The sequence below is a fragment of the Pterocles gutturalis genome, unplaced genomic scaffold, assembly GCF_000699245.1.
Source record: "Pterocles gutturalis isolate BGI_N339 unplaced genomic scaffold, ASM69924v1 scaffold10289, whole genome shotgun sequence".
NCBI lineage: Eukaryota > Metazoa > Chordata > Aves > Pterocliformes > Pteroclidae > Pterocles > Pterocles gutturalis.
The window spans coordinates 13,185-34,410 of NW_010130689.1; the positions used below are offsets into that span (position 1 = coordinate 13,185).

A 21,226-nucleotide genomic window follows, 5' to 3' on the forward strand; every position below is an offset into this window, starting at 1 on the left:
AGCATCACCATGCACGAGGGTTTGCTGGGCACCTGCACAAGAGAAAACCCAACCAGCTGACACCCAGGAGCTCCCCTCCCTGCTCACTTACCGTCATCTCTTGCTCAAAGCGCCTGAGCATCTGCTCCAGCTGCAGCTGGTGTTTGCTGTTGAGCTGCGCCTGGTTTCGGTGCTCCTCCTTCTGAAGGAGACGCAGCTCCCGCAGCTCCTGGCGCCTGCGAAGAGTTACAATGGAGGGGGAGAGAGAAATATAGAGTCAGGCAAGTTCAGAGGCATGTGTCTGAGCAGAGATGACAGAATCAATAACCAGAGCTCTTCAGTGGGGACTGAAAGCTGCACAGCTATCCCATAGCACCCTGCCACTTGCTCTCTCTGACACCACAGCACTGTGAGGAAGTAGGATGCTAATGACGTTAACTGTTGGCAAACCATCAGTTTTCACAGGTAAGGCCTATTAGCATTAACAGCTTCTCACACAAACCCTGGTAAAGCTCCAAAGGTGATGCTGCAGGCACCACTCTCCCAGCCAGCACCCAAAACACCGCCTCTGCCAGCTGGGTTGGCACACGCTGGTCTTCAAAACACAGCTCAGGCCAAGCTGGAGCTGCCCTGGCCTGGGCCCTGTGTTCCGCATCCCTTGCTGCCCAGACAGAAAGGGCAGTTTTCCCCAATTCTGCCCTATCTGCCAAGACATTGCATCACTCCCCTTAGCCAGCTTCACACCCATTGAAAAGGAACCTCTGCTCAGACAGCCGCATTGGAGCCTGTTCACCATGTTTGTGCCTGACCGAGCTGCAAATCCCTGATGTACCAGGCAAAAGGACCAGCAGCAGTCATTTCCCTGGGCAGGATCCCCACCGTGGCCTCCACTGCTATGCATTAGTCTTACACATTGAGTACAAGCCTGTCTGGGGGCCCTCCTGGGAAAAGTACTTTGGAATGATTTCTTTTTTCAAAACAAACTCAAGCCCCACTAAATCAACTGGCACAATATGATGTGCTGTCTTCTAAGCTCTCCTTCAAATCAATACCTTCATGTGTTCCAGAAAGCCAGAAACAAGCCCCTTAAGTGCAAATCAAGATGCCAGGAGAGCTGATCGTGCCTGCCAGCTAGTCCCAAGGGAATAACCGCTTCTCCCAAAAGGTGTTCGGGGACTCGATGCTTTCCAGTCCAAGCCTCTCCATCCCTTCCCCTGCCTTGCAGATGGAACAGACACTATTTAAAAGTTTTAAAGGAACCCCTTTTCAGGGATATCATCACAGCTGAGAGTGGACCAGGAGAAAGCAGCTGTGCCTGCAAATTCCCTGTATGCTAGTACACACGCTCCCTGTGTTTTATTGGGGTTATACACACTTCTCACATAAAAATGAGCAGCTAATGAGCTTCTGCATAGATCTGATATTAGGACAGATTATATTCTCAGGGAGTCCCTCAGAGCAGCACAAGGGAGCCTAGAACAAGGCACCAAGCAAAACAATTTGTATTTTAATTATTTTAAGGGCCTTTTCATGACAGTGCTGTTACTGATAGTAACACAGTTAGAAACAGCACTTTCTCTCCCTGAGAAAGGGTCATGGAGGTTTGAAAGCTATGAGATCTGCAAAGGAGTCATAAAGGCTTCAGCAGGGAGGACACGCCCATGAATATTAAGGGATGCTCAAGGAGTTTACAACTCCCTTGGTCTTTGTTAATGAAGTCTGAGGAAACACAAGAACAAAAGGAAGAGGAGCATCTTGAGAAGATTTCTGTGCTTATTTCCGTTGAGCCAGCACATCTACAGCCCTGGGGAGACACACTCAGTCATCCTCAGAGGCCAGAACCAGCCACAGCACAAGCTTCCCTCCTCACAGCCTTGCTGCGTCTTATTCCCTGCATCCCTCGTTCCCCTGCGTGCAAACAGAGCTCAGCTTACACGGTACAGCAAGCCCTCTGCCAGCCGAGGAAAGGCTAAAAGAAGTGATGTAGTGATGTCCACACTGGACAGTTGTCCTGTCCAAGTGGGACCAAGACAGGAAAAGAGAGGACTTTATTCACTCCTGGATTTGCTTGCAGAGAAGAAAACCCTGCCCCGGCTCTGCACCCTCCCCTCCCTCCATCCCAGTGACCCGCTTGCCTGAGAAATCTCATCTCTTCATCCTTCTTCTCATCCTCACTGATGATCTTCGAGGTGGTGACACTCACTTCTACTCCATCCACCACAAACTTGCGGGTGCGTTTCAGTGTCTTCTTGTGCATCCGGGAATCCTGGGTTGGGCAGGGGAGGAAAGGGGGAGGCCATGAAGCACCTCCCCGGCTTGTTACACTGGGGAGGAAGCCTCAGAGAAATTTGGATGCCGTTGTTAGTGAAGAACACAAGCAAGGAAACCACATTGAGCACCCTCGGCAGGGTCTGCAGCCCAAGCCTGGCTGAAGGACTGCATCCAGGGATTAAGCTTCTTTGGCCAAAAAAAAAAAAAGATGATACAAAAGACTTGAATCATGCAGCCCTACATGAAAAGCACAGTGGAATGAGCAAAGGCTCTGCAAAGTCTTCTTGTTCTTACTCCAATGACCATTACAGATACAGAAGATGGCAGAAAAGCTTCCCATGAGCCTGCAAGCACAAAGCAAACCCCTGGCAAGCTTGCTGCAACGGAGGAGCTGGAGAAACTCTGAGGGCATGCAACTTGCCCACTGTGTAACATCGTACCACTGTAGTAGTGGTTCAACCTACACAGAGAAATTGGTGCCAAAAGGTTTGCAAGGGACCAGCTTAGGTCACAAAGGCTCTTACTGCCCCAGACTGAATTAAAACAGGTGGCTAAAACTCCTGCATTTTCAAAATGAGAAAATGCCAGCATCCAGCTGTCTGAGCCACCCCATTACCACTGTGACTGCCTGAGCCCAGCGACCCGGGGCTGCTGCAGCTGGGCTGGTGCCTGGTCCCCGAGGGGTCTCCAGGCTCTTCCCCACTGCTGAAGGAGCAGCTCTCTGCCTCATTTGTGGAGCTACTCCAACACAGATCTAAACCCAGAAGTGGTAATTTTCTCCTGGTCTTTTCTGTTATCCCTTGGTAGCAGGCCAGCATCCTCTCCTGTGCATGAGTAAATGTGTTTTCAAACATTCCTGTGAAGTAAATTGTTCTCCAGAGAAGAGCCAGAGAACCTGTGGTCATGTGGGATGCTTCCTGTGAGTCCCCACTCTGAGCACACTTCACAGCACACATCCCAGGCTGCCTCCTCCAGCTCCCAAGGGTTTCAGCCAACGCTGTGAAGACCCAGTACCCATGCAGGTCAGACTTCAGAAATTCAAGCTGGATACTCAAAAGAAGGAATTCCCTCCGGAAACAATTGTATCTGGGAAAGTTTGGTTTACCTTTTCAAAACCCTATCCATCCCAGTCTGCCTGTTTCTGACTGTTTCCTCTGCCAGCTGCAGCCTCCCAAACTCACCTGTAGATTTCTTATCCCTAATATTTCTGAAAACAAGAAAAAAGACCTAGACACCTGCCAAAGATTTTTTTTTTTGGACTGAAGTATAAACAACTGTAAAAAGAGTCTGGTAATAAAAGAATCACCTTAACTTTGCAGTTTAGCATGTGATAAAAAGCATGTCATAGTTAATGTTTACAACCAGAAATGGTTTAACTCTTTGCTGCCCCTTCCCTTGGTGCAACCTGCCTGGCACCCTGTGCATGCAATCCAGCAGCACCAGGAACATGAGCAAGGGCAGAGCAGGGGAGTTTAACCCCGTGAAGGTAAGGCTGGGCAAGGAGCCTGGGTGAGGGGGGAGCAGCATAGTCCAGTACCCCAGTACACACTCACAACTGCTTGTGCAAAGCAGAGGTGTCAGCAGGCCATCTTTCCCAGAGCCTTCCAGCAGCATCACTCCTAGAGAACAGCTCTGCTTGAACACCTTGCTTGGAGAGATGCCATTTAGTTTGTTCTGAGCATTGCCACTTGCTGGAGCAATAAAAACTGTGATCTAACATGACCATCTCTTTGAGACTTACTCCCTTGTAAGACCCAGAAACCTCCTTTCCCCTTCTAGGGGGCCAACTAGGGAGAGCAACCGCACATGTGGCATTGTATTCCTCTTTGGCTGGCCTCAAGGAAACCAGGTGTCACAGGAAAGGCAGTGAGGAGGGTGAATTGCTACGCAAGAGCATCACGCTACCCTCATTAGGGATCCACATTGACTGTGGGTGCCTGTGGGGGATGCTGGCTCTCATGCTCGCAGCAGGAGATGGGAGGGGAGGAACGTTTTGGCGAGAATTATTTTCAGGCACGTTTTTGTGCCGGGAAGCTATCACTCATGGAAGCAATTGGATAAAGATCTTGTGCAACACACCACTCTATCCCCTCAAGCCACACAAATTTCTTCTTCTGAAGCTCAGTGAGTATCATTCCAGTTATTTCGCCTCTTCCTTTAAGCCATGCTGACCTGGCTGGCTTTGGCTCACAAGAATTCCCAGCCTCCAGAAAGCCTTAGCAAAAGCCAAGAAGCCTGGGAGGTCTTCATGCAAGTCACTGCTGACACAAACCAGGCCAGATGCATGGCATGTTGGAAAAATTAAGAGAGGCACCAGCCCAAATAAGCTTTCTCCCTGGGCTAGGTGTTCTACGAAAGAGCAGCAGAGTGGTGGGCAATGTACAAAGTTTAGGAAATCACATTTTCGGTTTCATACTCTTGCTTGCTCAGGTTGTTTATGACTGCACAAGTCAGTTTAGTGGCACAGTTACACTTCTCAGGGACCCAAAATAGCTACTAAATATCAGACTTCTAACAGATTTTGGTGGCCTGTGAAAGCAGAGGACACGTGTAACTGCAGCAGCTCCAATGAGAGCTTCTCCTCCTTTTGAAGACATGCCATGTTATCCATGGCACAGCTTGACCCAACACCATGAGAGGGACATCCCGTAGACAGGAAAATGAACCATCAAAGGCTTTGCCTGGAGATAGGCTTAGCTCTCCTTGCTGGCCCTGTGTTTATTTGCAGAGCTCCAAGCCTGGACACTCACGGTGCAAGCAACCCCGTGAGCCTGTCTGGCTGTCTCATCAAACAGCACTCTGTACCAGGGTGACACCTGCATGGTGTCACACTCAGGGAATAAAAACAAGATTCCTGGACCCTTTGTCTTCATCCAGCCTCTGTCCTCTCCTGCTTTACCCATTCCCTGCCTCCAGGCACATGGCAGACAAGGGGCAACTCACTTTCTCCTCCTATAGTCAAAGATCCACACCACCTGGAGAACAGCACGCTGCTTTCTCAATAAGGAGTTTAAGGGACTATGGCCGATGTGTGCATGTGCACAGCCTCTCAAGGAAAGGATCTGAATTTCAGGGACTTGGCTAAAAAGGGGAAAAAAAACCTCAGCACTTGTTAACAGGGGTTTTCTGCCCTTCCTTCTCCACATCCTCTGCCCATCACTCTCACCTTGAGGGAGATGGAGCCGCTCTCTCTGTTGAGGGACAGGTCGGCAGACAGGGAGACGGTGAGGTCCATGCTTTCAGAGGCTGAAGTGCTGCCAGAATCCGAATCCCCTTTGGACCGGCTGCCAGGGAATGGAGCCAGGGGATCCAAGGTCCCATTGGCAAGTTTCTCCTCCGTGAAGTTCTCCAGGTGGCTGCTCTTCGGCCGCTCCCCGATGCTCTTCCGCTCCTTGCTGCCTGGCCCGGGCTGCTTGCTCTCCTCCGTTGAGTTACCCAGCCGGCTGGGCTGCGAGATGATGTCTGGCTTGCCCTGCATGGCTGAAGTTCCTCTTGCATCTTCTGGGCCAGAGGAGGCAGAGCCAACAAGGGTTTTTGTGGAGTGGTTCCTCTCCAGTTTGTCATTGTCACTGCTTATCCCTTCATCTGAGACCTTATCGCTCTGTGCATCTCTGGTCTCCTTCCCAGTCCCCACAGGCCCATTAACTGCCTTGGGTGAAGAAGAGTCTTGAGGCTTCTCCCCATCAAAACTCAGCTGGCTCGTCTCAGAGGGGTCCCGCTTGTGCTTACCAGGGGGCTGGAAAGACAGTGAAGGGGAAGTGTTGGGTTTTGCACCACTGCTGTAGCACAACTGCAAGAGCTGCAAGTCCCCATGCTTCAGAGCAAAGTCACCCACAATTACAGAGCTATTGGGAGGAAATCTCCCTTTTAGGACATCTGTCCTGGCACACTGCTATCTTTCTCCAGGTATGTGGTCCCAAGGACTATGGACACTGGCTAGAAGGACACAGCACAGTGGGGAAGCTCCAGGACCTGCAAATTCTTAAGAGGCAGCCTAGGAGTTCGCATGTGGAACCGATTTTCCCATGGCTAACTCCACCATGGATTAATGGCCATCTTTTGCCACAGATGAGGGAGGTCGGGGCATCTCCCCCAGCAAAGCTGCCCAGGCAGCCCCAGGATGGCTCCTGCCAAGAGCCCGGCTCCCTCCTAGGGCTGGTGGTGCCTCACCACTGTGCCATGTGCTGGTGACATTGCTTCCCCTCCAACTTCTCCAGCTTGTACCAGGACCTACTTTCAACTTTTTTTTTTCTCTTTAAGCACTTTTTGCAAGCCCCTCCTGCGAGTGCGCAAGCCGGGTCACCCACCAGCATCACTGTTTCTCCATGCCCTTGGCAGCCACTGAAAACCAGCCCCTCTCTGGCCAAGCAAATGCCTCCCCCTCCACCTGATGGGGCCCAGAAGAACCATGAACAATCCTTCTGGAGCCAAGAAAAGTTACCAGCCTCTTTCCCCCACCACCTGCCAGCGCAGGGTCACCAGTGCTCACCAAGGCAGACTCCGACAAGTCATCATCTTCTGCTTCATCCCGACTGTCCTCGATCTCTTCCATCACCTCAGCCTTGGCCTCGGCCACCAGCTCACGCAGGGCACGGTTGCTGGTCACCTTGCTGACGAAGGGATGCTGAAAAGCCAAGAATGATGCACATGTGTGAGGTGGCCAAAAATCATAACTTGTGAGCTTGCAGCCAAGTGAGAACATGTGGATGGCAATGGCAAGGACTGCTTCTTGCTTTAAAACAACTGCAAAGACCTAAGGATGTGGTTGTTGCCAGTGTCACCAGGCTCAACCCCCAGATGAACTTACAGATACGTGCTGCGCATATGAGGGAAGACAGGAGAGAGCACACTGCTGAGGTTAAGCGCCAGCTCTGCACACAGATGCTCAAAGCGTGGTGCTCTGCAAAGCTGCTTTATGTCAACATCCCCCAGGCAAGAGCACCAGCTGCATTTAAACAAGGGGCTGTCGCTGCAGAGGAGACATCCAGCCCCACCGCAGGCAGGCTGGGCTCCGGGGTGCAGCTCAGAGCCTGCAGAGTGCCACAGGAGCGGGGCAAGAGCCAGTCCGTGGGTGCAAACAGAGCATGGGGGAAGGTTTAATCGAAATTGGGCTCAAATCGCTCAGAGCACACAGCTGGGTGTTTGTGCTGAGCTTCAACAAAAGGCTGGGGAGTCCCTCGGGTTTGCAGAGACCGTTGCATGCTGCCTCCCGCTGAATCCGGCGCAGGATGGGAAGCATGCAGCCAGCGCACCAGCGCTGCAGAGTGAGAACAGCTGCAGTCTGCAGGGGAAAGCATCATCCAGGTTTTTGCTATTATTTTGGAAGGGGACAGGAAGAAAGGTAAGGAGTTGAATTTAAATCTGGGACAAGCAGGTATAACCCAAGCTGGCTGCCACGTGGGCATTTTTAGGCAATGGGATCTATTTCTATTCCAGCTGGTGCCCACAGGGGCTCTGCAGTGTGCTCCAAAGGGGAAAACATTGCTGTTCCTTTTTGGAGCATTTTAGCAGCTGAAAATTACTATGAACTTTCTAAACAAGACAGTGATAATCTGAAACCAGTCCAGGGCTCATCAACACTTTTTTTTTCCCCTCCTTAAAGGGAATCACAATGTACAGACACGGGTGGCTCGGACACTTGCAGACCCAGGCAGACACAGCCACCAGTCACAGACCCAGCCCAGGGGCCAGTGCTGGTCCCTACCTCCAGCAGCTGGGCAGCACTGGGACGGGTCTCCGGGTTCTTGTCCAGCGCTGTCTTCAAGAAGTCTCTGAACTCCGGGGACCTTAAAACACAGTCATTGGCAAGAAGCTCAGAAGAGGGAAAGGCCTCGAATGCCACAGGGGTCTGCCTGATCTCTTCACAGGTTGTGTCCCAGTTTGCAACTGGCCACAATCACCATTTCACTCCCAGGAGGGGAAACCCGATGCTCAGTTATTCTGATTATTTGTAAGAGAATCAGCAATGTGGCCAAGAGAGGGACTGGACTTTGCCTTACCTGTGATGGCACCAGGTGGCAGGACTGAATGCCAGACACGGTGCCCCATGGCCAAAGCAGGGAGATAGGAGAGGACACAACAGTTATCCTCCAAAGGGAGCCCACGGGTAGAGCTGCTTGGGGACAAGGATGCTCTAGGACCCATCCCCAAAGTGTGAAAGGATAGCTGTGAAGGACCTTTCAACCCAGGCCATTCTATGATTCTATGATCTGTTTCTATGACCAGGAACCCCATAGGAGGGCACCCTCAGCCTGCAAAGTGCAGCTCTGAGATACAGAGCATGTCCCTGATCCAGTTCTGGCTTCTGAGCCACTCCAGAGGAAGCGCTCCCACCCTGCCTGCCAGGTTTTAGCAAACAGCTCCTGCCAGTGACCTGAACTGCTGTAACAATGCTTGTGACTCCAGCACTCTCCCAGTAATTTGCTGCTGGCTATCATGCAGGGGGTTTTGTCATGGTTAAAAAAAAAAAAAAATTAAAAAAATAACTAATTGGATTTTCTTTTAAATACAGAAGAGGCTTTCCAGACTCCAGGAAAGAAGTTCTGGAGCTCTTGGCCATCTCCAGGTTTAGAGGAAAATTTGGCTTTCATACAAAATCAGGATGTTATGAATACAGCCAAGGGATGACCCTTGCTTCAGCAGGGCTGTGGGGGGGCCAGCAGCTCCCCCCGTGCTGCCCACAGTGCAGGCAGCTCTGAGCCATCTGCCTTCAGCCACACAGCGGGACCTAGAGCAGAATCCTACCTTAGGTTTTCAAATTAAATAATACTGCTATAAACGACTACTTTTCTTCTCTCTTGAAATACTGCATGAGTTGGGAGACATGTACTCCAGGTTTTGCTGCTCAAAGCCCCTCACCATTTGGAAGGGCAGCTGAGCGTGGGGGGGTCGGACTTGGCAATCTTCCGCAGGACTCTCATGGGGTTGAGCTCATGGTGGGGTGGCTCGATCTGGGCCATTTCGATCAGCGTGATTCCCAGCGACCAGATGTCCGCCTTGTAGTCATACGGAGTGTCCTTCATGGTCTCGCACATCACCACCTCCGGGGCCATCCTGCAAGGGGCAGAGCAAGGAGCAGGGATGACAACACCATCACAACCACACATAAGCCTCACAGCAGTGATTAAATGCTTTAAATCATCCATAGCGTTGCACAAAAGATGGTGTTTCCTCCCAGCTCTGGGTTTCAGAAGAAGCAGCATCTTTTCTAAGGGGTTCAGCCCCCTCCCTCTTCCACAGACCAGCCGAGACAGCCCATGGAAACCCCCAGGCCATTGACATCTGGCATGGATGTTGCTTCAGACAATAAATTAATCCTCACCAATTCCGTTCCTTCAGCAAGTCGGGTGATTTAGAGATTGCATTTCTGGAGCAAGGAGACGTTCCCATGTGCTTGGAGCCACTTCAAAGCCCACCCCGCTCCCCGTGGTGGGGGGAGTGAGGAGTGCACACACGCGAGCATATGTGCGTCCCTTGCTTCTCCAAGCCTGGAGCACAGTGGCCCCTCAGCCAGCTCAGGGCACCGTGACACCAGAAAATACTCCCACACCACCAAGGCTGCTCACAGCTCCCTTCAGGCATGAGAAACCCTCACACGTGATGATGCTGGCCCAGACTCCTTGTTAAAATGCTCCCACCCTTGCTTGGTAAAGCACTGTGGTCCAGCACATCCCAAAGGCCGCGAGCTTCCTGTCTCTGAGCAAGCCTGATTTTCAGAAGAGTGAGGCTCCTTATGAACGTGGGATTCTTAGCAAGCAGGTCACTCACCAGTAAGGGGTTCCAATGAAGGAGTCTCGCTTCTGCAAGGTTTTCATGTTTTTGGCAGACACTCCAAAGTCAGCTGCAAAGAGCAGTAACATTAGATGCCACAGAAAAACTGAAAGATTCTTCTGAATTAGCACACTTGGCTGAAATGCAGATTTAAAAGCAAACACACATTGAAGGCAAAAACATGATACAACGTGCTGTTTCCTCTAAACTGAGCATCAGAAATTAAATTTGCTTTTGGGTAGGCAACCACCAGGGACCTTCCCCTCCCACCTACTATAAGACGGGCATAACAAGCCACCCCGACTGTAACCCAAACCCTTCATATCTAGAGGAGGGGCATAACAAGCCACCCCTACTGTAACCCAAACCCTTCATATCTAGAGGGAAGTCGAGATCTTTTCCACAAACAAAAGCAGATTACTTTCAGGACTGCTATTTCACAGCAAAAAGTCTAATTTTACACCAGAAAAAGCAAAGCGCTGTTACATTCTTTCTCTTCCCTTCAGCCTCACACACAGCAGCCACTGTGTGATGCCTTTCCCCAATTTTGCCCCTTCTACAGAGAGCCACTGAAGGCAACTCAACATGAATTGGTAAGACCTGAAGAGGGTACTGAGCCCACTCCAGGTCAATTTCCTCTCCAAGATGGCCCTGATGATCTCTGGAGGAGCTATTATCCATCTCTACCACAGGCTCAGGGTGTCCCTGACTGTGGGTCATCCTTGGCCCAATCCAGCAGAGCATTTCTTACCACCGAGCACAGCCCATGGTCACAGGAAGGTTTCCATCTTCCCAGGCTACCTGGTCTCCATTACCCCAAGACATCTCAGGAATACCCCAGAGCTGCCAGCACCCCTTGTCAGAGTCCAGAAAGAGATCTGCACCTTTCTGACCAGACCCTACAGACAAAGCCACCTTCTCATCGCCCACCAGGCGGGTGGATGCCAATTTAACTCAAGCCCACAGCGAGTTGGCAAAGCAACCCTTTGGCAAAACTCGCCCTGTCACCACCAGACCTGCTCTGGAGATAAGACAAATTCTTCCAGCTCCCAGCCCTGCCAACTGGCACCCTGCACAGGATGCTCAGCAAGCCAAAAAGCATAAAAATTGAGTTAAAACAGGGATTAAACAAGTGCACGAAAGGAAAGTCCATTAAGTGCCTGAGCACGGCTGCAGCTCAGGGAGCCCCGGTGCCTGGCTGGGGGCTGAGCACAGCACACAGCTCTATGGTCGGTTTGGCCTCCCATGAAAACAATACAAAGTTCTCCCCCACCTGCTCCTGGCTGAGCTCACCAGCCAGCAGACAATCAGCTGACATCCCACAGGCAGGGCAGAAAGCATCCCTCAACCCCCCACCCACCCCTCGGCCATAGCTGAGCACCACCATCCAGCTCCCAGCAGCACGTGGCTATCGTCAGCGTGGCGTGAAATGGTCCCAAGCAGCACCATCGCCCACAGCCACCCTCCCAAGGAGCTTGGCCAAGCAAGCACCTGCCATGCTCCTGCACCCGCTGTCTCACCAAGTTTGATGTCCCCATCCTGGGTGAGGAGCACATTGCCCGCCTTCAGGTCACGGTGGATGATCTTCTTGCTGTGGAGGTAATGGAGGGCTTCCAACATCTGGCGGCAAATCACTTGAATCTGGGGTTCGGTCAGGCCCCGGTCCAGCTCTGCGGGGAGGGAGAGAACCATTAAACAGGACTGGGATTCGAGCGATGCTCCACCTGAGCAGCAGGAAGGCACGGGCTACCCTGCAGACCATTTAAAAACCACTGTCCGTGTGTCAAAGCAGCAAGACACCAACGCAAATCAGGTTGTTAAGGTAATTTATTCCCTAAGCTAGCACTCATGGCGCAATGCCCACCTGCTTGAAGCTGCTGCTTTATAGCTCCCTCCCGGGGACGCACAGCTGTGGCGTCTGGCCCAGGAGCAGTGGATGAGGGGGACGAGGAGGGGGAGCCAGGCAGCCTGCGATGGGGGCCTGAACAGCAAGTTCCCTGACGATTTGGGAAACGGGTCCCTGTCGACAACCCGAGCCTTGCCCAGCGTGGGGACGATGCTGCAGAGAGCATGGAGCTGAACTTGGCTGCAGGCAGCAGCAGGGTCAAACACAGCACGAGCGCTCAGCAGCTCCATATGCAGCTGTGTGTCCATCCCCCAGGGAGGTACCCTGCCACGGAGATGCAGCATACATACCCCTGTACACCATGAGGGGCACACCACTTCCCAAAGTAACACGCAATGAAGTGTTCACCAGCATTATCCCTACCCACTGCTCTGAGCTGGTTTTTCAGGTAGCACCAGGTACCAGCACAGCAGTTCATACCCTGCTGTCTGTCCCTATTTCTGAAGCTTGCAGGGCACACAACCACTCGTGTGATCTCCCTGCTGAGCTCTGCCCAGCCGCTTTCACCATCCGAGACCACTTTCCAAGGCAACAGCTCTGCGAAACATCAAGCTTCCAGATGGTTAGCATCGTCCGAGCTTCCTCCCTCCCTCTGCAAGCCCCTTGCAGTGCCGAGCCCTCCTCCAGCACAGCTGGGCGTGCAGCAGAGCAGACCAACCCTGCGACAACTCCAGCTGCCCAAATGGCACAGCCAGGATGGGGGCTGATGGACAGACCCCAGCAACTGGGACAGACACTCATTCAGAGCGAGGATCTTAACCACAGGCTGGGGGATGCTGGGGCAACCACTTTGTTCCTCCTCCTCCCCACCAATATCTCCCTTGCTCTGGGGGAAGCTGATGATTTCCACTCTCCCTGGAGGGTCTGGCAAAAGTGAGGTGCAGCTGGCCACAGGTTTTGTACAAAAGATTTCAGAAGCAAACACCAGTTTCTGGTGGGGATGGAGAGGTGGCACAGGCAGCATTCAGCAACTTTGAATTTACTAATGCCAGGAGTATTCCTGAGCTCCAACTTCCAGCTCCTCCTGCCCCTCATTTGCGGGTGAAGGCACTAGAGCGAGGACACTTGCTCATGGTTTTCTGTGCTCCCCCTTCCCAAGTCCTCCAGAGACTGACTGCCATGGGCACAGCCCCACGAATGCTCAAGGGGATTTTTGTGTCCCAAGAGACAGGGCACCCCTCTTGACGTTTTCCAGGGGGAGGCATCATTTCCTCCAGCACTTCAGAAAAGGTACTTTTTCACACAATGATTTGGACCCACTTTAAAGAAGTTCCCTAAAGGAGGCACAAGTTTTAGGGGCTGAAGATGACAGATTTGGGTCCATACTTTTCCTGGAAATAAAAAGAAAGTGAGGTCTTTGGAAATAATCAGAGCTGAAAGTGCATCAGAACACTGTGTTCACTGTGCAGAGGGGATGTCACTCCCCCAGGGTCTGCACAGCCCTGGCACAGAGGGGCTGTGGCACCAGTCAGGGCTGTTTTGGGGAACACCCACATGCTCCCGGTCCCAGCGGCTCTATGTGGAAGGGAGGAGTTAAAAATGGGAAGATTCCTGGAATTGCTGCAGGCTGCAGTTTATTCGGATGCTCTGCTGACTGATACCATACGGAGAAGTCAGCAAGAAGATCCTGGGAGATTCATCACAACAGGCGCCCAGATTAAACATCTCAGCCCCACTACCCTTCCCTGGAAGCTGTGGGAACAGGATCCCAAGCACCCTGTGCCTCCAGCAGATAAATATTTAAAGCCATCTTTCCCCTCCAGACAGACTCTTACTTCTCCCCATGCCTTGTGATCTGCTGATCCCAGCAGCATTTAAATCACAAAAGGACATCAAAGTAGCTCAAGAAATGCCCCAGGGCTGCCACACCTCCTGCTCTGGGTATGAAAATAGGCAAAGTCATGGGAGAGAAACAGTAGCTGGAGAAGCTGGGGCACCCACGCCTGCCGTCTGTCTGAAGGTTGCCCCTGAAATCCTGCCAGAAGGCTGGAAACACCTTGCGGGCATCGCCCCGAGCACAGAGGAGATCCCGGCACCACGCACTGCACTCACCCAGCATGGTGGCATCCACCGCCCCGCCCGGGCAGAACTCAATCATGATCTGGGGAAACAAAGAGAGAGGAGTTAAAGTCAGGCCCATGACTCACTGAGCAAAGCCCACTAGGTAGGGAAGAAGAGACAAAAGCGTGGAGTTTTGCTTCTCTGCATGTGGGGATGCAGAGGCTTTGCTGCTCCCCAGGACACATCCCTCGGGCAACCCCAGCACGAACAACCACCCAAGCCCAGGGGCCAGCTCCTGCACACTGCCCACTGCAGCTGTCTCAGAGGGACCATCCCCATCACTGTGACACCCCCAGCAGTTGTTCCTGGCCCCGTACCTGGACACCCACCCTGAGCAGCCAGCTTCAGCTCCGGCTTCCTCTCTGTTTACATCTCTTCCCGTTGCATTTTGGAGCGAGGGCTGCTCTGGAGAGCGGCCGTGCCAACAGGATGAGATAGCTGTCATAGCTGGGAACTGACGTGGCCGGAAGAAATCAGGCAGCATTTTCTTTGGCAAATGACAGATGGGGAGGGCTGTTGGGTTTTTTAATTTATTTTTTTTTACTTCCCCCCCATTGCTTGGTAGTTCATTGCTCTCTTGATTTTGAGCAATTTGAGAGGAAAATATGTCAATAAAGAGGTCAAGTACATTCACCAGATCGATGTTGTTTCTCCCCCAGGGACATGCAGAGTCCTGCCAGTCCTCCACAGGGTGGGCAGCACCTACAGGGTGGGCAGCACCTACAGGGTGGGCAGCACCTACAGGGTGGGCAGCACCTACAGGGTGGCCTTTCCCCAGCATCTCGGGGATGCAGGTCCTCTTACCCTCCCCTCTGCACAAGCTCAGCCAGAGTTGTTCCTGGGATGGGGCTTGGTGGCAGCACCCGCTCCCTGCTCCCCTTCGGGGCAGACAAGATCACTCAGATAAACAGATTAAAATTTCAAGCAGCCAGGGGTTACGAGGGACAAGAGATGCTTCACCTGCCCAACAAGCTCTTCTCCTCGTCAAGGCGACACAGGGCAGCATACCGGAGAGGTGAAATGCCAGAGTTTATTTTGAGGACAAGGACTGAACAAACCAAAGGCAGTGTTTACCAGCACAGCTCTCTGAGCCCTTCAAGTGGAGGTCATGTGAGCAAATTCTGCTCTAAACACTGGACCAGGAGCTGAGGGGAGAAGGTTCAAGCTCCCTCTTTCCCATAGTCAAATCCTGCAGCTCCAGGTGAGCCACATCCCACCCTTTTGTCCTGCGGTTCCTACACGCAGACAAGGGAAACGTGATTGTCGACCTGGACCGCGGTGGAAGACGCAACTGCTTTGTTTCAGAAGAGAAGGGAGAGCAGGATCAGGTGCTGGGACGCAGCAAACCTTGAACTGCTCTATGAGAATCGGCCCAGGTCCAAGAGTTGAAGGAGAGACAATGCTGAGAAAAGCAACCCGGGCAGGCTGGGCAGCGCGACACAGGCACCGCTGGAGGAAGCAGAGAAGAATAACCAGAGGCCAGGGCTGGGGAAGCATTTGAAGCAGGCAGATGGAAAGCAGCAATTGGGAACACAGTTGAACCATTTACAAACCAGGAGAAGAAACCTGCACTGGCTCGGAGCAGAGCAGGAGCCCAGCAGGGAGGAAGCCAGCAGGCAGCAGAGCCCTCGCACAAATGGGCCATTATCAATACCCTTCTTATTGAGTTTATACCTTGAACCAGAACATCAGCAGCTTCACTAGCAAATGGAAAGGCAGGAATTGCCTCCTGCCACGGTCTCTCCAGGCACAGAAGTCTCCACTGGACCCCATGCCCTAGCATCACCCTAACACAGCTCCAGGAGGCTCATTTCAACCAATTATTTCTATAGCATTCCTCATCACAGCACTAACACCACTGGTGGCCACCAGCCCTTCCTGAGCTCCTCAGAGCCCAAAGTGCCAGAAACAAACTGCTAACAAGCCCCACGCCAATGCTAACCTGCCAACTGGGAGGGCAAGGGCTTCCCTTGCCCTGGGAGGCTGAGGGGATGCACAGGGCTCTGCTGGCACAGCCAGCCTGGTCACAGCACCTCCGCCCAGGGATACCACAATCCCACCCATGGGAACTGCCTTCTGCCAGACCATCCAACCTGCCACCAGCCCTGACCAGCCCAGAGTGAGTGGCCACGGGCTGCATCACCCGAGCCCACGGTGCAGGGTTTGCAGGGGCTGCAGGACAACAGTGCAGACCTCGTCCCACCTAAGTATAGCGGCTTTACACTGCTCTGGCTGGCAGTAAACCTGCCCCCACAAATGATCCCATCTCATCACTGAATCACAGCCCAGGGTTGTGTGGGGTTTTTTTTTGTCTCACACAAGCAATCCTTTCCTGCTCCTGCTGATCCAGGTGCCTCAGGAACTCACCTGGCCAAATAGGGTGGTCTCTGGGTTCAAGCAACAGCTGTCTGTGCTACCAGGCTCAGCTCCTGAATTTAAACAGTCCCAAAACTTCAAACAACCCATCCCGAATCAGCTGCTAAGATGGCCTTTGCCATCCAGGTGACCCAGGTGCTTTCATCGCTAACACTCAGCACCCAGCTTTACCGCTTCTGCCTCTTTGTGTGTCCCAACTAAACGCAGTCCCCTGGCATCTCACACAGCTCCTCCTGCAGAGCCTCCAGATCAAGAAACATCATTTCAGTTTTGAGGGGTGGGACACACAGAGGGCAGCCAGCCAGGTGACAGCCACCCCTGACAGCAGAGCCCCCAGGAGCCCAGTGCTGTCCCCCTGGGCAGGTGCTGGGCTGAGGTTTCCAACCAGGCGCGTGGCTGGCATAGCCAAAATGTGGTCAGACACACTGAATGGGGAAGGGCCAAGCACAACCACACTGCTCTGGATCCATGTGGGCTGCATTTCATCTCACAAAGTTTCATTCGGGTTCGCAGTCTAGCAATGAGACAATTAGGGAGATCAGTCCATCTGAACCAGCACAACCATGTACACTTATGCAGGCACAGCAGGCTGCAAGCCAGGCACTGGGAATATGGGAAATATGGAAAACTTAAAAATATGCATTTTCTACAAGGGCAGAGATGCCAAAGAATAATTATGGGTGTGGCCAGATTATCTGAACATCCAAAAACCTAATGGGCTCATTTCAGCCCAGAAAACCTGATTTAAACAAATGCAACTGGCAATCCCATAGCTCACAGACCCTGCACACTTCCTGCCAGGAGCAGGGCCAGCCTGGAAAGCGTTTTACCACGGAAGCAGGTAGGAAGGCAGCCCCGGAGGCAGCAGCAGCACATGGCCATTTCTGTGTGTGAGTAGGGGATGCAGGAAACTCACAGAGAGCAGAGGCTCTGCAGGCACCCTCCCCAGACCCTCAGCAGGGAGGGGGGCGGTCCAGGTGGTCACTGACACCTTGGGGTGGGCAGCCTGCCATCTGGCTGTGATGAGGAACGAGCTGGGAGGATCCTAGAAGAGAGCTGCTGGCAAGAGCCTGTGCAGCCAGGAGGCTGGTCATTTACCCAAAGGCTGCAAAGAGTTTAACCCTGTGCTTAGGACCATTTCCACATGCTTTGATATATGGCCTGACTACTCCTTCACCAACGTGTCCCCAGGCCACAGCCACAGCAGTAACTGCTGTAGTGACAGTGCCAATCTCAGCGCCACACTTCACCTCTCAACACCATGCCAGGCTGCTGCCTGCGCCGTGCTGAGCCATCCCCAGCAATGCCCCCGCCACCTGCAAGACTTGGGACCCAGCACAGGGCTCGCCGCCCAGCCACAGCAGCACCCCAAAACAGAGCTTTCACACACCTGGTCCCAAAAAGCTCCTGCTGTCTGGTGCGCCAGAGATATGAGACCCAGGGGGGTCTGTGTCCCAATGCTGACATCCTGAAAGCAGTTCTTCAGCCGGGGCGAGCACCCACACCTCCTTCTCCTCCTCCTGCCTGGGGTCTGGGCTCCCACTGCAGGGTCTGCAGGAGCAGCCTGGAACAGGGCTGAAGCAAACATCCTGTTTATAACTATTTCCTCCACGCAAGAAATCCAGGGACTTCCTCGCCAAAGGCTGCCCAGCCCCTCTCCCACGCCAGGCTCCCGGAGGACACGCAGCAGCAGCAGGAGCGCTCCCCTCCTGCTGCCACCCCAAAGCTGTTACAGATCCCTGGGGTTACACACTGGCAGCATTTTAGTTTTCAATCTACAAGCAGTTGCAACTACAACTCACAGGCACACACAGAATTCACCGTTAGCTCCCGTTAGCTATCTGAGCAATGCCACTGACTGACGGCTGCCTTCCAGCACAGCCAGAGCCCCGCAGTCTCAGCTCCGACACCCCGGCCAGGAAACCCAGCCACTGCGCTGGGCTCGTCTGCAGCTCAATGGGGACACACGAGCTGCACGCACAGGAACAGATTTGGGCAGCCAGTTTATAGACAGAGAAAGGAACCTGCTCTTGCTGCCTCTCAAAAAAAAAAAAAAAAAGTCCGCATGCAGAAGCCATATAACCTTTCCCTTTCAAGAATGTCTTGCACAGACAAAATTAAATTTAAACCTAAATTTAAAAGCAAAAGTCCAATGCAAGTTAGCAAGTTAAAGGGCTCTACTGCTGACTTTGATTTTTCCTGCGGCTCATGCCAATCCTGCCTTTAGGCACAGCAGTCCCGAGAAGTGTTGTGGCCTGAGCAGGGCGTGCAGAGGGGGCTGGGGCCATTTTCTCAGCTGCTCGAGTAATAAATGACTGCCTGGGAGGAGAGGAAGCCAGGTCCAGTGTGCCTGGGGTTGCCCAGGAAAATAAACATATGTACATAGGTATGAAACAGCTATGGCTTAAATTAAGTGCTCTTAAAGACACAGGTCTTCTAGTTGTACCCAAGCGAGGGGACACTACATGTTATAAAAAAGTATTTTATGACTTTGCAGCTCAAGCCAGCAGATGGGACACTGTGCCAGGAGGATCCTTCTGGCACCTTACACCAGGCGAGGGCCAGTGGGACATCAACCCAGAAAACCAACCTAGATTGTATTCAAGCCCAGAGCAGTTTCTGGGTCTGACAAACCAGGAACAGCATCTCCTGCCCAGGTACCAAAGTCCTCCCAGGCAGGACGGAGAGCCTGCTCGCTCCTCCCACCTGTCCTGCCTCTAGAGTGTGCTTGAACTCCTAGAACTTTCTACAACATTAAAAAAAAAAAGATTAAAGAAAGCTTATCTCGAAAGGTATTTTTACCAAACACTGCCCAGTTGCCAAGGGTGGAACAGCTGATGTCCCTGAACAGAGGTTCGCAGCTGAAGCCCAATCCAGAGGAGGGGACACACCCTCAGCCAAGGTTACTCATCCCATTGGCATGTCAGAGGGCAGAGGCCCACAAACTGTTCCCTCTGCAGCACTGCTGGAGAAATGCCTCTTCCACTCAGAAAGGGAGGAAAACAACAAACAAAGCAAAGCCATCAGCTGGGAAAGTTGGAGACAGCTCATCTCACAGTGGTGGCCCTGGGCAGGCAGGCATCTCCCCGAGCGCAGCAGGCTTGATCCCTTCAGATGGAGGAGCACTTGGCTGGCAGCCCAGTTGTTCCCAGGTCACTGGAGGTGGCAGGCGCCCGCAGGCTCTTCCTGTGAGTTTGCTGCTTTTGCAGTGGCACACTGAATAGCCCAATTGCTTTGGAGTCATAGTGCTGCTCCAAACACCCACGACATTACAGGGGTGTGTGCCACGCTAAGCACTGTGATCACCCGGCCACCTCCTTCCCACGGAGCCCTAAGCATCAGTGCCCGCAGGCACGAGAGGTTGCCCGTGTCCCCAGGATCCGTCTGCCCCCAGATCCACCCTGCCTGGCCCAGCAACAGCTTCAAAACTGAAGTACTTCAGCAATTTCCTCTCCTAATCTGCAGCAGCAGGTTTCATTTTGTTTGTTAGAGCAGCTGCCCACTGCTGGGGAGAAGGTAACCCGCAGCATCCTGCTGCCACGGCAGCCTGCCTCCCACGCACGGCCTCCTGGCTCTGCCACGTTCATGGGGCAACTTTGAGGCGTCCTTGTCACCCAGAGCAGAAAGCACCCTCCGGCACAGCCACCAGCTCTCTTGCCTTGTACTGGCACAGAAGAACTGCAGAGATAAGCAAAGCAAACACGGTAAAGTGAGTTGTCCTCCATTTATACACCCATCTGGTGAAGGGAAATGCTCTCCAGGTTGCCAGCCATCGCACCCGTTCCACCTCCCCTCTTTCCAGGATGCTGAGCTGGCACAAAGCTCCCAGGGAGGATGCTGCCGTTAGCAGTAGCTGCTTCCATCCTGGTTTTCTCCGAGTTCGAGAAGGGCATGGAGCAGGAGCAGGGCGTGCCACAGCCAGCCTCAGCCACACTCGCCATCAGAGATTTCAGTCCTTCCCCATGTGAAGCTGCCACTGCAGGGAGGGTGCAATGGGAGGAGGGCGGGTGGTCCCTGGGCTGCCCCCGTGTGCAGACCCAGGAGGAAGGAGCTGGGGAAGCGGTGGCTGCGTGGGTACCGCGGGGGGAGCAGGGTTTTCCTGGCATCGCCCCCATGCTTACAGGAAAAGCGGAAGAAAAGCAGCAAACAGCAACCACTCCTGTGATTCAGAGGCAACACGGCAGGGTGGGGGGCAAAAATCCTTCACATTCAGCAAAAACGCAACAAAGGGAAATAAAAAAAATAAAAAAGAAAGAGCCTGTGGGCGTCGGGCCGCCTGGCTCTCCTGGTGCCACAGAGAGATGAGCTGGCTGACATGAAGAGTGGATGGGGAGGATGGTGCAGAACAGTTAACAGGGACTCCCACCAACAAAACCCCGACGCCCCTGGGTGCTGTGTCAGCATCCCCCTGCCTGCCACTGCTGTCACCCTGCCTGCTGGGCCGATCTGCTGAGTCAGCAACACCACAAGCCAAAGCCCACGCCCTTTCTCCCAGCCCATCCAGGTGATGGCCCCCAGTTCCAAAGCCATCACATGTGGGAGGCACCGGCGTGCTCAGCTCCATGACACGCGAGAGGACCTGGCTTATGCTGGGGTACGGGATGGAAAGGGGAAAGAAACCCCCATACGGTGACTTTTACAGAGAAAAAGCTGCTTTTCAGGCTGCAGCAAGAGAGCAGGCCCTGCGTTTCTGCGAGGGGATTGCCCAAAGGGGGAAGTCTGGATCCTCCTCCCATCACAGCAAAACTGGTGGCTGGGAGGCGAGAAGGTGGCCGAGGCAGCATCACCTCGGGCAAAAAACCGCAAGGCACGTACCACCGCCTGCATTTCAACAGACAGACAGCCGCATTGAGTAACAGCTGC

General features: G+C 53.1%; 1 protein-coding gene across 1 annotated transcript in view; it reads right to left on the reverse strand.

The window, feature by feature from the left end:
• Window positions 1-21,226, reverse strand: part of STK10 (serine/threonine kinase 10) — a gene marked incomplete at its 5' end in the record, with an annotated part of 36,023 nt that overhangs the window by 4,369 nt on the left and 10,428 nt on the right. Inside the window, 9 exons of the mRNA XM_010080302.1 lie at window positions 92-215; window positions 2,115-2,245; window positions 5,417-5,986; window positions 6,740-6,874; window positions 7,955-8,036; window positions 9,109-9,303; window positions 10,018-10,090; window positions 11,541-11,690; window positions 13,979-14,027. Of these exons, the coding sequence (XP_010078604.1) occupies window positions 92-215; window positions 2,115-2,245; window positions 5,417-5,986; window positions 6,740-6,874; window positions 7,955-8,036; window positions 9,109-9,303; window positions 10,018-10,090; window positions 11,541-11,690; window positions 13,979-14,027 (1,509 nt within the window). The remainder of the gene's footprint in view (window positions 1-91; window positions 216-2,114; window positions 2,246-5,416; window positions 5,987-6,739; window positions 6,875-7,954; window positions 8,037-9,108; window positions 9,304-10,017; window positions 10,091-11,540; window positions 11,691-13,978; window positions 14,028-21,226) is intronic.